General features: G+C 45.7%; 1 protein-coding gene across 2 annotated transcripts in view; it reads left to right on the forward strand.

Moving 5' to 3' along the window:
* Positions 1 to 16,431, forward strand: part of rgs7b (regulator of G protein signaling 7b) — a 382,811-nt gene that overhangs the window by 290,759 nt on the left and 75,621 nt on the right. For both annotated transcript variants that reach the window (XM_080199833.1, XM_080199832.1), the window contains exon 5: positions 4,748 to 4,854. In XM_080199833.1, the coding sequence (XP_080055959.1) occupies positions 4,748 to 4,854 (107 nt within the window). The remainder of the gene's footprint in view (positions 1 to 4,747; positions 4,855 to 16,431) is intronic.

Consider the following 16,431-nt stretch of genomic DNA (forward strand, 5'->3'; position numbering starts at 1 on the left):
GCTGAATCTGGGTGTAATTCAGACCCGACTTAGAAATCTGCTTTCGGGCACCCTCATACGCACTTAGCCTGAAAAAAAAGTCATAGGTCCCATTTGAGCTGTGTGGGCTGGGGTTAGCATGCCCGAAATGATCGGAGATCTGAACTGCACGTGCACAGTTAGAAACAATTTGAAAAAGTGCGCCCATGTCAGATCACTCCCGGGCCTCACAAACTGGAGAAAGTGGCCTGGGAGCGAATAGCAGTAGTGATGGTCCCCACAGACATCATTGTGATCTTTATCAACCTCCCTCCCCGGACCGATTGTGACACCCTGCCCCCTTTCCTCCACCTCCCCCCCCCCCCGCAACCGATTGCCCGCAGAGTGACAGCGGACACCTGCTCCCAGCTTCCCCCTCCACCAGACATCTATCTGCCAACCTCCCCCCCCCCCCACCAATGAGCGATCGGGCATCTCCCCCCCTCCTCCCCAGCTACCAGAGAAACACCTTATCCACTTTCCCTTGCCCCCACCCCCTGCCAGAAAACAATCTGGCCTCACTTGCCACCTCCTCCCCCCCCGAGAATGATCTGGTTTCACTGCACCGCACCCCCTCCCCAGAGAACGATCTGGCCTCACTGACCACCCCCCAGAGGAACAGCTGACTTGCCTCCTCCTCCCTCCCCACCAGACAACGATCAGCCCTCCCCGCTCCCCCCACAACCAGACAATGATTGCACCCCTCCCCCCGCCCCCCCCCCACAATCACCAGACAATGATCGGGCCCCCCTCCCGTCCCGCCTTTGTACCAGCGATACATCTGACCTGCCGCCTCCCCCTCCTCCTCCTCCGCACCCCCCAACCAGACAATGACCTGACCTCACTCCCCTCCCCCCCCCCCCCAAACCAGAGAATGATCTGACCTGCCTCCCTCCTCCCCCTCACCACTGATCTGAGTCAGAGAGCCGTTGGAAGCTCTGAACTCACTCTTCAGCAGCTGGAGCGCCCGATTCAGACTTCTATTCAGCAGGTTCATTTTGGCACAATTCTGGGTTGGCGAACACAGCACTAAAGTGGGAAATGCCGATAAAGTTGGGCGGGTAGTTCATTACTTGAATTGAAATGCATGCAACTACATTTAAATCGCCATTGCATCCATTTCAGGCATGAAGTGGATCGCGGCCATTCCCGGGTTTCAGTAAAGTGGCCATCTGCACGGACGCTGGCACAGATTGCGTTAATGGCCTCACACCCGACTTTACCACGTTTTCACGCTTGAAAACAGGGACGACACAATGGTAAAATAGGGCCCTTTCTGTCAGGGGATTAGCAGGGTAAATATGTGGGGTTACAGGAATGGAGCCTGGATGGGATTGTGGTCAGTGCAGACTCAATGGGTTGAATGGCCTCCTTCTGCACTGGAAGGATTCTATGAATGTATGGATGTAGAACTGGCAACTGTACAACAGACTAATCAACAGGTTGTGTATCACTGAAGAGTTTTGTTTCAGAACTGACAGCACTCTTGTCAAGCACTGCCAATACATGCAGTGACAATGCTGCCATCTTCTTGACAATGTGCAAAATTGCCCAGCTACACGATGGTTACAAGAAGCAGAATGAAACCAATCTGGCCAATTACCGCCGCATCATCATTCTTGATTATCAGCAAAGGTGCCGTTCGACAATACCATCAAGAGACAATAACCTGCTCACTGATGCTCAGTTTGGTTTTTGTCAGGGGCCACACTGGCTCCTGAACTCATCAAAACATGGACAAAAGAGCTGAACTCAAGAGTGACTGCATTTGGCATCAAGATAGCATTTAACCAAGTTGTGGTACTAAGGAGTCCTTACAAAACTGGTGTCAATGGGAATCAGGGGGAAAACTCGCCACTGGTTGGCGTCATACCTAGCGCAAAGAAAGATGGCTGATGCCAATCACATCAGTTGGGGACATCACTGCAGGACTTCTTCAGGGTAGTGTCCTTGGACCCCCAACCATCAATTGTTGCCCTCCACTACAAGGTCAAAAGTGAGGATGTTCGCTGATGATTGCACAGTGTTCAGAACCATCTGTGACTCGTCAGATACTGAAACAATCCATTCATGCATCAAGATGCAGACAACATTCAGCTTTGGGTGTATTGGTGGCAAATAACATTTATGCCACACAAGTGCCAGGCAAATACCATCTCCAATTCCCCTTGATGCATACTGGCATCATCATCATTAAATCCCCAAGTCAACATTGTGAGGCTGACCAGGAACTGAACTGGATCAGCCATATAAGTACTGTGACCACAAGGGGAGGTCAGAGGCTATGAATCCTGCAGTGAGTATTTCACCTCCTGACTCCCCAAAGCCTGGCCACCATCTACAAGGTATAAGTCAGGAATACTCTCCACTTTCCTGGATGAGTGCAACTCCAACAACATTCAGAAAGCTTTGTACCATCCAGGACAAAACAATCCACTTGTTAGGCATCTCATGTACCACCTTCATCACCATCCATCACAAGTGCCCAGTGGCATCAGCATGTACCATCTACAAGATGCACTGCAGAAACTCACTAAGACACTTTTGACAGAATCTTCCAAACTCATGACTTCTACCAGCTAGCAGGATAAGGGCAGCATAGGAACACCACCACCTGCAAATTCACTTCCAAGCTGCTCACCATTCGGATTTGGAAATATATTGCCAGGTAAAAATCCTGGAATGCCCTTCCTAACAGCACATTGGGTGTACCTGCACTACATTGATAGCAGCGGTTGAAGAAGGTGGAACTCTGTCACCTTGTCAAGGGCAATTAGTAAGAAGTCTCACAGCACCAGGTTAAAGTCCAACAGGTTTATTTGGAATCACAAGCTTTCGGAGCGCTGTTCCTTCCTCAGGTGAGTGACCTCAGGTGCTCCTGGTGCTCCTAGTCACCTGCTCCTCAGGTGGGGAGCAACACTCCAAAAACTTGTGACTCCAGATAAACCTGTTGGATTTTAACCAGGTGTTGTAAGACTTCTTAGTGTGCCTACCCCAGTCCAACGCCGGCATCTCCACATCAAGGGCAATTAGGAATGGGCAATGAAAAATTGCCATCCAGGTTCCGTGAATGAGTTAAAAAATAACAACAAACTGCAGAAGAACCCCTATTTCATGTGCAAATTTCTACTCAAATCTTATTAAGAATATCTGTTGTATTTTTCATTGGATTTTCACAAGGAGAACTTGGTTTTGAATCCTGAAGTGAAAACATCCGAAGTCTTATTAAATATTACACGCAGTAAAGCATTTCAAGACTCTGTTTGCAGCCAATTTTTGCCCTTAGTTTTTTATTCTGTTTGTTCCAGCGAGCAATCTTTGCACCTCCATGTTACCATGGAGCAGAACCAGCTGCGAAGCAAGGTTAGCCCAGCAGTGAAAATCTCAGCAGGCTTGTGTTCGTGGAACATTTCAGCGTCCTGACACAGTGCCACCAGCTGTCAGCGGGCAATTTGTTATTCATTCTTTTCCTCCAGAATTGTCATCAGTCATGTTTGATAGCTTCCACCTCTGGCCGCTGCCACTAATGCTGTCAGATTGTTCTGTTATATTTGGACACCTGCCAGCCAAAGCCAAGAACTTACTTTTGGATGCATACCTCTTCTCCGCACTGAGCGCTTACAGATCCTGGGAACTTCAAACCTCATGTTATGTCACTGACAGTCTTTCCTTTGTCTGCAGGCTTGTTCCCACCCATTATTATAGAACCATGGCTCATCTTCATCAGCATCCCCCCCCCCCTCTACCCTGCCCACCCTGCGCCCATCCTCCCTCTGGCACAGATCCCTGCAAAATAAGGTTCGCAGAATCCCTACAGTGCAGAAGTGGCCATTCAGCCCATTGAGTCTGCATCAACTCTTTGACAGAGCATCTTATAGAGGCCTTCTCCCTCATTTTATCCCATAACCCCACTCATGTCCTCTGACTAATCCATCTAACGTACACATCTTGGAACACTCAGGGGCAATTTAGCAAGGCCAATCCACCTAAACTGCACATTTTTGGAGTATGGGAGGAAACTGGAGTGCCCGGAAAGATCAGAGCCTACTCCACCTGGATACCATGTATTGGGACTCTCATCCTCTTTGAGCTGGAGCTCTGTGCTCATCATGCTGAACAAGGGTTCATGTCGCACTATCTGTAACCCCCATGACTTGCCTGGGTTTGCAAAACCTCACTTACTGTACTGTCTGGAGACAATACACATCTCTTTAAACTGTGATCAGTGCTCCTTCCACTCACATTATCAGCCACTTCAGGTCTTGAACAGCAGGTTAGGTGTAAGGATTCGCATTTTAATCAGTAATCTCTAAACTGTCTGTGCTTTATATGCTCTGTCTGAGGCCAGAACTCTCCATTCACCTGACGAAGGGACTAACCCCGAAAGCTAGTGAGTATATTATCAAATAAATAGGTTGGACTAAAACCTGGTGTTGTCAGACTTTTTACTGTGTTTACTAGTCCAGTGACAGTACCGCTGCGCCTCTGCCTCTGCAAAGAAGCAGATAGAGTTAAGTTTCACCTGTTTGCTTTTTTTCCACTTAACTCATGAAGCTGTATTTGAGCTTCATTGTGACAATATAAAACATAAGATGGGCTCTTATTAAATATGAAATGGATTTTGTTGATTCCATTATGTTAGACAGGTTGGTGACAATGTAACAAAGCCTTCAAAGCCCACTGAAGGAATTAAACACTTCTGATATTGTTCTCTATTTCCTTTCAACAGTAGAAGCACTGCACCTGGGGACCCTGATGGCAGCTCATGGATATTTCTTCCCGATCTCAGACCACGTACTGACATTGAAAGATGATGGGACCTTTTACAGATTTCAGGTAGACTAAATGCAAATGTTGAAACACAAAATGGGTCATTTTTCTTTCTTTTTCACTTTAAGTATTTAACCCATGGCTTTTAATCTTGCTGCTCCATCATTTTTTCTACCTAATGATTCCTATACTTCCTGGTCCTTTTCCTCTTCAGCTTTGACAGATTGAATATTTTCTTGACCGTCTTCCAAAGGCTTAACAAATTTTTGTTAGACTTTTGCGGCATGTTCATTTAATTGGCCCCAAACCCAGTTTTCTGTTCCCACCATTATAACGGTTCGTGGATCAGCCTATATTGGTTAGGTGGATGAGTTGCATGTGGGTATCTATGTGAAAACACAGTACATTCCTCTTCAAATATATCTACTCTGCCACAAGCAACAGATGGGATTATCCGGCCATTCCCACCTGCAGAATTTCCCAGTCTCACCGACAGCAACCTCCCCCCACCCCTTCCACTGTTGGTTACCCAGTGGTAAAGGGTGTGAACAAAGGGAAACCTTGTTGACAGCTGGAGGAGCGGAGAATCCCCTGCCAATTAACGGCAGGCCACCTCCACCGCCACGAAACACAGCACAGGGAGTTTGGGAACTCCCACTCAATAATATATGCAGAAAGGAAGTTTTTCATTTATCACTTTTACACTCTCAAGTTTTCCGTAAGTAATTCACAGCCAGTGAAGTTCTTTGAAAGTGGTCGCTGTTGTTCTATAAGGTAAGGCAGCAGCCAATTTATGCACAGTGAGGTATCTCGAACAGCAAACATAATTAATTGACCAGTTAATATGTTTTTGGTGGTACTCTTTGAGGGATAATTATCAAGTGTCTCAAACACAGAAGCAGCAGCACACTGCCTTCGCTGGAAATCTGAAATATAACCAGAAAATGCTGGAAATAATCAGCAAGGTTTGACAGTATCTGCGGAGAGGAAAAACAGGAGTTAACAGTACAGCTCTGTCAATTGGGTGACACGATGGTTAGCACTGTATCAGGGACCCGGGTTCGATTCCCGGCTTGGGTCGCTGTCAGTGCAGAATCTGCATATTCTCCCCGTGTCAGTGTGAGTTTCCTCCGTATGCTCCGGTTCCCTCCCACAGTCCAAAAGACATGCTGTTTAGGTGCATTGACCGTGCAAAGTTCTCCCTCAGTGTACCTGAACAGGCGCCAGGGCGTGGCGACTAGAGGATTTTCACAGTAACTTCATTGCAGTGTTAATGTAAGCTTACTTGTGACACTGATAAATAAACTTTAAACTTAATTGGAGAACTGCCTTATTCTTCTTCAAATACTGCACTGACATCTTTGATGTCGACCTGAGCAGGGCTTTTGTTTCATGACTGATGTGAAAAACTCCTTCTGTGGCATTACAACGAAGCGAGGCTCGATGAAGTGCTGAAGCCCATCATTCAGTTTCTGCTAGCAGCTTTGTTCCCTCAGAGATGATAACAACAGTACAAGTTGGCAATTATAACCTGGTGTTGGGAGACTTCTCACTGTGACAATTATAAGAATACATAATATATATAACAAAGCTAGGCTATTCAGTCCTTCACACGTGCTCACATCACTCAATGAGATTTTCAAAGACCTGTATTTATAACTCCATCCATCCACCTTGGCTCCATATTCTTTAATGCCCTTGGCTACTGATTTTAGATTTTAAATTATTAATTAAGCTAGCATCCATTACTCTTTTGTCAGAAGTAGTTTTAAACTTCTACCATCCTTTGAAATGATGAAGTGCTTCTTGATTTCCTTGTTTAATGGCCTGGCCATTAGCCCCTCATGCAGTCACCCTAGTCCCAAATGACCTGAGTCTGACTAGTAGTGATTTAACGAGAGAGTCACCACACCTCAGGCAAGGGGCAAGGTTGAGAATAATCTCAGCCGGTATGGGAATTGAACCCGCACTGTTGGCGTTGCTCTGCGAAACTAATCAGCTGTCCAGCCAACTGAGCTAACTGACTCCCCTCATAACCTTAAGTTTAAACCTCCTTATGCTGTACTCTCTGGCCAGCATCAGAAATTTCTTTCTTTTTATCCTATTAATTCCTTTCCAAGTCCAAGAAACTTCAATCGAATCACCTTTCATCTTTTATATTCCAAGGCTGCATGGTGGCACAGCAGTTAGCATCGCTGTCTCACAGCAGCGCCAGGGGCCTGGATTCAATTCGGGCCTTGGGTCACTGTCTGTGTGGAGTTTGCATGTTCTCACCGTGTCTGCGTGGGTTTCCTCCGGGTGCTCTGGTTTCCACCTAGAGTCCAAAGATGCGTGGGTTAAGTTGATTGGCCAGGCTAAATTGACCCTAATGTTAGGGGGATTGGCAGGGTAAATGTGTGGAGTTATAAGAACATAAGAAATAGGAGCAGGAGTAGGCCATCTAGCCCCTCGAGCCTGCCCCGCCATTCAATAAGATCATGGCTGATCTGTCGTGGCTCAGTTCCACATTCCCGCCCTCTCCCCATAACCCTTAATCCCCTTGCCTATCAAAAACCTATCAACCCGCGTCTTAAAAATATTGAGCGAGGCAGCCTCCACCACTTCAACAGGCAGAGAATTCCAGAGATTCACCACCCTTTGAGTGAAGAAGTTCCTCCTCAACTCCGTTCTAAACCGCACCCCCCTTTATCTTGAGGCTGTGCCCTCTAGTCCTACTGTCCTTTCTGAGCGGGAAGAGTCTCTCCACCTCTATCCTATCCATCCCATTCAACATCTTATATGTCTCAATGAGATCTCCCTTCATTCTTCTAAACTCTAACGAGTACAAGCCTAGTTTATTCAGCCTCTCCTCATAGTTCAACCCCCTCAACTCCGGTATCAGCCTAGTAAACCTCCTCTGCACTCCCTCCAAGGCCAAAATATCCTTGCGTAAGTGCGGCGACCAAAACTGCACACAGTACTCCAGCTGCGGCCTCACCAGTGCCCTATACAGCTGCAGCAAGACCTCCCTACTTTTATATTCAATCCCCCTCGCTATGAAGGCCAGCATCCCATTCGCCTTCCTGACCACCTGCTGCACCTGCAGGCTGGGTTTTTGCGACTCATGCACAAGGACCCCGAGGTCCCTCTGCACCGTCGCATGCTGCAGTTTTTCTCCACGTAAGTAATAGTCCTTCCTACCATTATTCCCACCAAAGTGGACAACCTCACATTTGCCAACATTAAATTCCATTTGCCATTTCCTGGCCCATTCGCCCAGCCTATCTAGATCCTTCTGCAGACTCTCCACACCCTCCGCACAATTTGCCGTTCTACCAATCTTGGTGTCATCAGCAAATTTCGACACCATACACTCGGTTCCCTCCTCCAGGTCATCTATATAAATGGTAAATAGCTGAGGCCCCAGCACCGACCCCTGGGGCACTCCACTAGTCACCAACCGCCAATCTGAATAGCACCCATTGACCCCCACGCTCTGCCTCCTATTTGACAGCCAATCCTCTATCCACGCTAACACCCTACCCCCAACTCCATGCCCCCTGACCTTCTGTAATAACCTCTTGTGAGGCACCTTATCAAACGCCTTCCGAAAATCAAGAAAGACCACATCCACCGGCTCTCCTCTATCCACCGCCCTAGACACATCCTCATAGAACTCCAATAAATTCGTCTGACGCGATGGTCCAATTAAGAGACATTTGAAGGAACAAATTCAGATGTAGCTCTTAGGTGAGTGTTAAGTATTAATTTGAGTGTTACCAGGGTTCATAGCATTAGAATTATGGGGATAGGGCCTGGGTAGGCTGCGGTCAGTGCAGTCTTGTGGGCTGAATTGCCTCCTTCTGCGCTGTAGGGATTCTATGATGATTCTATGAAGAATACGAGTCTACTTTATGTACTTTCTCCTCACATTCTAATTCTATGAACCCTGGTAACACTCAAATTAATACTTAACACTCACCTAAGAGCTACATCTGAATTTGTTCCTTCAAATGTCTCTTAATTGGACCGTCGCGCCAACTGGCAGTTTCTCTCCAACACAACCAAGAACACCCCTTGGAAAGAAAATCTGAACATTTCAGGAAACAGGCATAACGAACTAGACCAAACAGTCATCTTTTGTGTGTTGTAAACCGTACATCATAAATTACAGTTTCTCAACATGTTGCTGCGTGTGATGTATCTTGTTCATAGCCCACTGAGAAACCAAGCTCAAGGCATTTAATTGATCACGTGACTGGGTGAACAACACATCATTAAGGTCATTAACACCTTGTAGAAAATTCTATGACTGTGGCAAGGGATGCCTCCATTCTGCAGCTCCATCTGGAGTCCTTCTCTACATTTAAGCCCAGGGTTGCAATTAACTGTGTTGTAGTTTGGTGTTCTAACTGTATTACTGGAATTTTAATGCAGAGGTGGTGACACCACCCCGCCACCCCACCGCCTCCCCCCCCCACCACCATTTGGAAACGCAGGGGTGAAACCGCCTTCGTCAGCCCTGGAAGCCGTGACTAAATTTCATGTGGCTGGGATAATTAGCTGCTTGAATTCATGCGAATAGGTATGAATTAGAAGCAGGAGTAGGCCATTTGGCCTTTGAGCCTGCTCTGCTGTCCTGTAGGATCATGGCTGATCTGATTGTAACTTCAATCCCATTTACCTGCCTGCCCCAATAATCTTTCACCCCTCTCCCCCTGTCAGTCAAGAATTTATCTAGCTCTGCCTCAAAAATATTCAAAGACTCTTTTTCCACTGCTTTCTGAGGAAGAGCGTTTCAGAGACTCGCGATCCTCTGTTAGAAATTAATTCTCCTCATCTGTCTCAATGAGTAACCCCTTATTTTTAAATTCTAGTTCTAGATTCTCTGACAAGAGGAAACATCCTCTCCACATCCACCCTATCAATATCCCTCAGGATCTTAAAGGTTTTGATGAAGTTGTTTATCTGCTAAACTCTAGTGGATACAAAACTAACCTCAGCAACCTTTCCTCATAAGACAACTTGCCCATTCCTGGTATTAGACTAGTAAACCTTCTAACTGCTTCTAACACTTTTACATCTTCCCTTAAATAGGAAGCCTAGTACCGTATAGAATTCTCCAGATTTAGTCTTACCAATGCCCGAAAGCATACCTCCCTACTTTTGCATCAATTTCCCTCACAATAGATGACAACATTAAATTAGCTTTCCTAATTATTTGCATATTAGCCCTTTGTGATTCATGCACTAGGGTGCCCAGATCCCTCTGCACCTCAGAGTAATCACAATCTTTTACCATTTAGATTATAAGCATATTTTTATTTAATTTCGCATTTGCCCACATTATACTTCATTCCCTGGATTTTTGCCCTTTCATCTCCCTCATTGCAGCCGCCTTATGTCCTCTTCACAATTTACTTTCCTACCTACCTTTGTGCCATCAACAAATTTAGCAACCATGCCCTCAATTCCTTCATCCAAGTCGCTCATATAAATTGTAAAAGATTGAGACCCCAAAACTGATCCCTTGGTGCACCACTCATTATACCGTGCCAGTTAGGAAAAGAATCATTTTTGCCAACTCTCTGTTTCCTGTGGACTAACCAATCTTAAATCCATGCCAATATGTTACCCCGACACCATGAACTTTTAACTTATGCAATAACCTTTGATGCGGCACCTTATTAAATGCCTTCTAGAAATCTGAGTACAGTACATCCACTAGTTCTGAAGTACTTTGTACGGTTTTGGTCTCCCCATTTGAAAAAGAATATAAATGCGTTAGAAGCAGTTTGGGGAACATTCACTCGACTGATACCTGGGATGGGAATTATCTTATGAGGAAAGACTGGAGGGTCTGGAGCTTACAAGATTGAGAAGTGTTCTTACTGAAGCACAGGAGATCCTGATCTAATAGCACAGACTAGGCTTAAGCTTAACAAAACTTCCATACTCTCAGAGTGGAGCTTTGGTGACATTCAAAGGCTGTGATTATCCCATCCCACTGCACTAGGTTTTTCGTTCAGTGGGCCAGGGGAATATCGCAGTGGGAGATGTGCGAGATTCACACATACGTTCCTGTCCCAATAGCTTCTCCCAGATTTCTGGCATTGTCTGCTCCACACTGGAAATTGGCGGGGAAGTGGGAAATAATTTAAAATTTTATTTTGAATGTAATTTAAATACAATTAGTGGGACCGGGACTGAACTCTCCAGGCCCGCTAGCCTGTCTAAGAACATAAGAACATAAGAAATAGGAGCAGGAGTAGGCCATCTAGCCCTTCGAGCCTGCCCCACCATTCAATAAGATCATGGCTGATCTGTCGCTGCTCAGTTCCACATTCCCGCCCTCTCCCCATAACCCTTAATCCCCTCTCTTATCAAAAACCCATCAACCCGCGTCTTAAAAATATTTAGCGAGGTAGCCTCCACCACTTCAACGGGCACCCCCACCCCCACCAGGAGTATTTCACTCCGGTGGGGTTTATAGTAGCTCCCCACTATTAGACACTGGTGGCCTGACGCCGCTGGAGTGAAGGGGAAGCAATCGGGGCCCTCCAGAGAGTTGGGTGCTGGGGGTGCCCCCTGGGTATTGGCACCCTGGCAGTGCCAGCCTGTGCCTCCTGCCACTGCCCAAGACGGGGCCCATGGGGAGGTGCTCTACGGGGGCTGGGCCGATGGGGTGATTGGTAGAGGTGGGAGTACACGCTGCCACTTTGCAGTGGGATTAGTGAGGGAAGGAGGGAGGCCAGCAATTGGGGCGGGCTGGGAAGAGGTCAGTCGGGGGGTGGGGGGGCGCTGTGGTCGGCACTGGTAGGATGGTCAGGACTGAAGGGGGGTGGGTGGGAACTGTCAGGGGTAGGTCCTGGAGGTAGGGTGGGCCAGGAGGAGGGTGTTGAGCCGGGACTGGCCCGATGGGCCAGTGATCGGGCCATGGTGGTGCAGAGAGCCAGCCTTGCGGGGATCATGGGATTAGCCAGCGATCGAGCTAGCCAGCAATCAAGAGGCCAGCAGTGCGGGGCCATTGCGCATGTGCTGATCTCAGCACTGACAGATCAGTACATGCGCAGTGGCCCACTCAGCTTGCTGATTTCAGCCTCTCCAGTGGGAATATGAAATGTAACGATATTCACATTGGTGGCCTCTGTGGTGCAGAATGTGGGAGATTCTTCTCTGAACTCCCACTGAAAAAAAGCAAAGTGAGTTATTCCAGTTTTCATGCAAATTCGACAGTTAGAATTTTTTAAAGCTTATTTGTTAGTCACAAGTGAGGTTCACCTCAGCACTGCAATGAAGTTACTATGAAATTCTCCTCGTCACCACGCTCCGGCGCTTGTTCGAGTACACTGAGGGAGAATTTAGCTTGGCCAATGCACCTAAGCAGCACATCTTTCAGAATGTGGGGGGAACTGGAGCATCCGGAGGAAACCCACGCTGACATGTGGAGAACGTGCAAATTCCACACAGACAGAGACCCAAGCCAGGAATTGAACCAGGGTCCCTGGTGATGTGAAGCAGCAGTGCTAACCACTGTGCCACCATGCCACCCTTTTTTGGGAGAATTTGGCCAAAATGTTTTGTTTCTCATACTTCAGTTGAAAAATTTACATGATCCTCATGGTATCCAAACGAACACAAGATTTTGTCTATTTCTTTATTCCCACTCTGGGCCACGAGAAGAAATGTTGACCCTGCTGGAAATTCCTATCCCAGTATGAAAACACATTAAAAATTAACATGAATAAAGTAACTTTTTTTTTATTTGGAAATAGCACAGCACCATCAAGGCAACCACCATAGCTCAATGCATAGAGATTGTAAACTCTTAAAACCGATATGAAATGTTTCAGAGTTCAGGACTGGTTACAGGCAATAACTGATTAACATTTACCTTTTGCTAATTAGTTAGCTATCCAGCTTGTTTAATATTGTTAACTAGTTTATTATTTATTAACTATTTTAAAATACCTTGCATGGACTCACAAGCCATGACAACTTGGCAGCCACATTCAGCACAATTACTTTTGACTGTTGGCAGTGGCAAGGAAATATAGCAAGAATAATCATCAAAGTTATGTCAATCCTAATAAGTTGCAACAGCAACATGCAATATTATCTGCAACTGATTAATGGATTTGCATAAAATTCCTTTATCTACTATATTATCAAAAGTGTTGGTTAATTCAAAATGATGGATTTCATGCAATATCTCCTATGTGATTTCAACCTCGCTTAATATTATTTCAATGCTCATCATGTAAAGATTCAGAGTGACAGAGTGACCATGATACCGTAACAAAAGCATCAAAGTGTATTTACCTTAATGAAGTAAAGCATCCCACAGCATGTCACAGGAGCACCATGTCATTGGGGCAGCAGAATGGCACAGTTGTTAGCAATGCTGTCTCACAGTGCCAGGTTCGACTCCCGGCTTGGGTCATTGCCCATGTGGAGTTTGCACATTCTCTGTGTCTGCTTGGGTTTCCTCCAGCTACTCCGGTTTCCTTCCACAGTCCAAAGATATATTGGTTAGGTGGATTGGCCGTGCTAAATTGCCCCTTAGTGTCAGGGGGACTAGCTAGGGTAAATGCATGGGTTTATGGGGATGGGGCCTGGGTGGGATTATGGTTGGTGCAGACTCGATGGGCACTGTAGGATTCTATGTAAATCTAGCTCTAACAAATGAAGCATTAGAACCATAGAATCCTTACAGTGCAGAAGGAGGCCATTTGGCCCATTGAGACTGCACTGACCCTGTCCTCGCAAATCCAAGAATTTAAAAACTAGTCCCCTGACACTAAAGGGCAATTTAGTCTGGCCAATTAATCTAACCCACACCCCGGAACACCCGGAGGAAACCCACACAGTCACAGGGAGAAGGTGCAAATTCCACACAGAGAGTGACCCTAGACTGAAATTGAACCGTGGTTTCTGGCACTGTGAGGCAGCAGTGCTAACTACTATGCCACTGTGCTGTCCTTATAACACTGAGCAATAAAGGGATATAATAGGGCTGATGACCAAAAGGTTTGTCAAAAACGATAGGTTTTAAGGAGCAGAACAAACAGATTAGTTTCAGGCTGCTTTGACAAAGATCTGCAATAGACAAAGTTGACTAGGTCCTGTGCTGCAAACCTTCTGCCTTCTATTTGCGATTAGAGGATGATATGGCAACGTTGTCACCACGAATCTATCAATATTTGCTGAGTTTTCTAGTTTATCAGACGTAGTACTAGAAGGTGCTGCAATGAAATAGTTGCCAAACGCACTTACCATTATGCTGTCAAATATTATATAATTGCACTTTAACACTTTGCATGTTTGCTAACGTTACAGATAACGTGGAAGTGCACATTTAGCGATGTGCTTACAGGTTAGTCGTCCATGTTAAGTGCTATTCTGAAGATTGCCCCTCTTCACAATTCCATTTGGGCAATACATCAGAAGAAATTTTGTTTTTGGTTATGAATCCCAGTCACAAGAGATGAGTTATTCTGGAGAAGATAGAAATGAAAAGTGAGTGTTGAGCTGCATGTCAACTCTGCATTCAGTCAACTGAATAAAGGCAAGATTATGAAGTTGATTCTATAAGGCATTTGGACAGATACATGGATAGGAAAAGTTTAGGGAGATATGGGCCAAATGTAGGCAAATGTGGTGAGATTAGATGGGCTTTTTGGTCGGCACGGACAAGTTTGGGCCGAAGGGCCTGTTTCCTTGCCGTAGATTCTATGATTCTATGGAGTCCAATTAGGATTTGAGCAACAGCCAATAGCTCTAACCCTAACCCTAACCCTAACTCTAATGATGGCCTCGTAGTATTATCGCTAGACTATTAATCCAGAAACTCAGCTAATGATCTGGAGATTTGGCTTCGAATCCCATCATGGCAGCTGGTAGAATTTGATTTCAATAAAACAACTGGAATTAAGAATCTGCTGATGATCGTGAAGCCCATTGTTGGAAAAACCTACCTGGTTCACTAAAGTCCTTTAGGGAAGGAAATCTGCCATCCTTACCTGGTCTGGCCTACATGTGACTCCAGATCCACAGCAACATGGTTGATTCTTAACTGTCCTCTGAAGTGGCCTAACAAACCATCCAGTTCAAGGGCAATTAGTGATGGGCAATAAATGCTGGCCAGTCAGCAATACCAATGTCCTAAAAATGAACTTAAGAAAAGACCTTCAGCCTTCAGTATGGGTGCTGCAATTATCACTGGCCATCTCAGCGAAACAAGAGAGTCTGATCTATGGGTCTAGCAGGCAAAGGAAGAATGGGGGTTTATAGATTGAATTACCAGGGGCAACAGAGCTACCATTAAGGAGTCAGTTACTTGGACATGAGGAAGGAGGAATGTATAATAAGGCTCAGTCTCATCTGGGATGGTGAATAAGATGTCAGCTCACAATTGCCCACAATTATTTCCAGGCCATTGTCTTTCCTTAGTTTGTCAAGACACATTGGGTCACTGGGGTCAGATGCATGCTCTTTTTAGCCAGTGACAAGGGGCACTGTGAATGGAAACGTAAAATCACGAAGAGACATTGACAGATTGTTTGAGTGAGCAAAACTGTGTCAAATGTATTTCAATTCATGCAAATGTGAGGTCACCCAAACTAGACCTAATAAGAACACTTTTTGAAGATGAGAAGCTAGAAACAGCAGCACCTATCAGGACATGAGAGGCCCAGGAAGGTGGATCTTTATTATCCCATGAACACAAAGTAATCAAAAAGGCTTTATATCTACAGAACAAGAATACAAGGTGGTAGTTGCTAGATGATTTGGCTATAAAAAGCCCTGGCTAGACCACCTAAAATAGAATCCTAGTGCAGAAGGAGGCTATTTGACCCATCAAACCTGCAATACCACAATCCCAACCAGGCCCTAATCCCGCAATCCTACATATTTAACCTGCTTATGCTCTGACACTAGGGTTGATTCATCATGGCCAATCAACCTAACCCGTACGTCTTTGGACTGTGGGAGAAAACTGGAGCACCTGGAGGAAACCCACACAGACACAAGGAGAATGTGCAAACACCACACAGACAGTGACCTGGGGCTGGAATTGAGCCCGGGTCACTGGCGCTGTGAGGCAGCAGTGCTAACCATTGCACCACCATGCCACTCCACAGTACACGTGGAGCACTATGACCAATTTTGGGCACCACTTGTTAGGAAGGATCCATTGGCTTTGGAGGGAATGAAGTGCAAATTTACTAGAATGATTCCTGGAGTCCAAGGGTAACATGTTAAAAGTGATCAAACAAACAAATTCCGGGGATTGTTTCCCCTGGAATTTAGCAGGTTAGAGGATGATTTGATCAAAGTTTAAATATTAAGGGAAACAGATAGGATAGGTAGAGGGAAATTATTTCCACTGAATGGACAGCGTTAGACCAAGAGCATAGTCTGACATTTTGGGTGTAAAATTAGAGAACACTTCTCACCACAAAAGGAGAATAGAAGTTTGGAAGTGCCTTCCACAAAAATCAGTTGACACGTGCTCAATTGTTAGTTTTAAAACCAAAATTGAAAGATTTTTGTGAAGTTATGGTGCAAAGGGATCTGGACCAACTATGGTGTTAGGTCATAGAACAGCCATGATCTCATTTAATAGTTGAACAATCTCAAAAGGCAAAGCTTAAGCTGGAG

The sequence above is a fragment of the Carcharhinus amblyrhynchos genome, chromosome 12, assembly GCF_965287045.1.
Source record: "Carcharhinus amblyrhynchos chromosome 12, sCarAmb.v2.hapA, whole genome shotgun sequence".
NCBI lineage: Eukaryota > Metazoa > Chordata > Chondrichthyes > Carcharhiniformes > Carcharhinidae > Carcharhinus > Carcharhinus amblyrhynchos.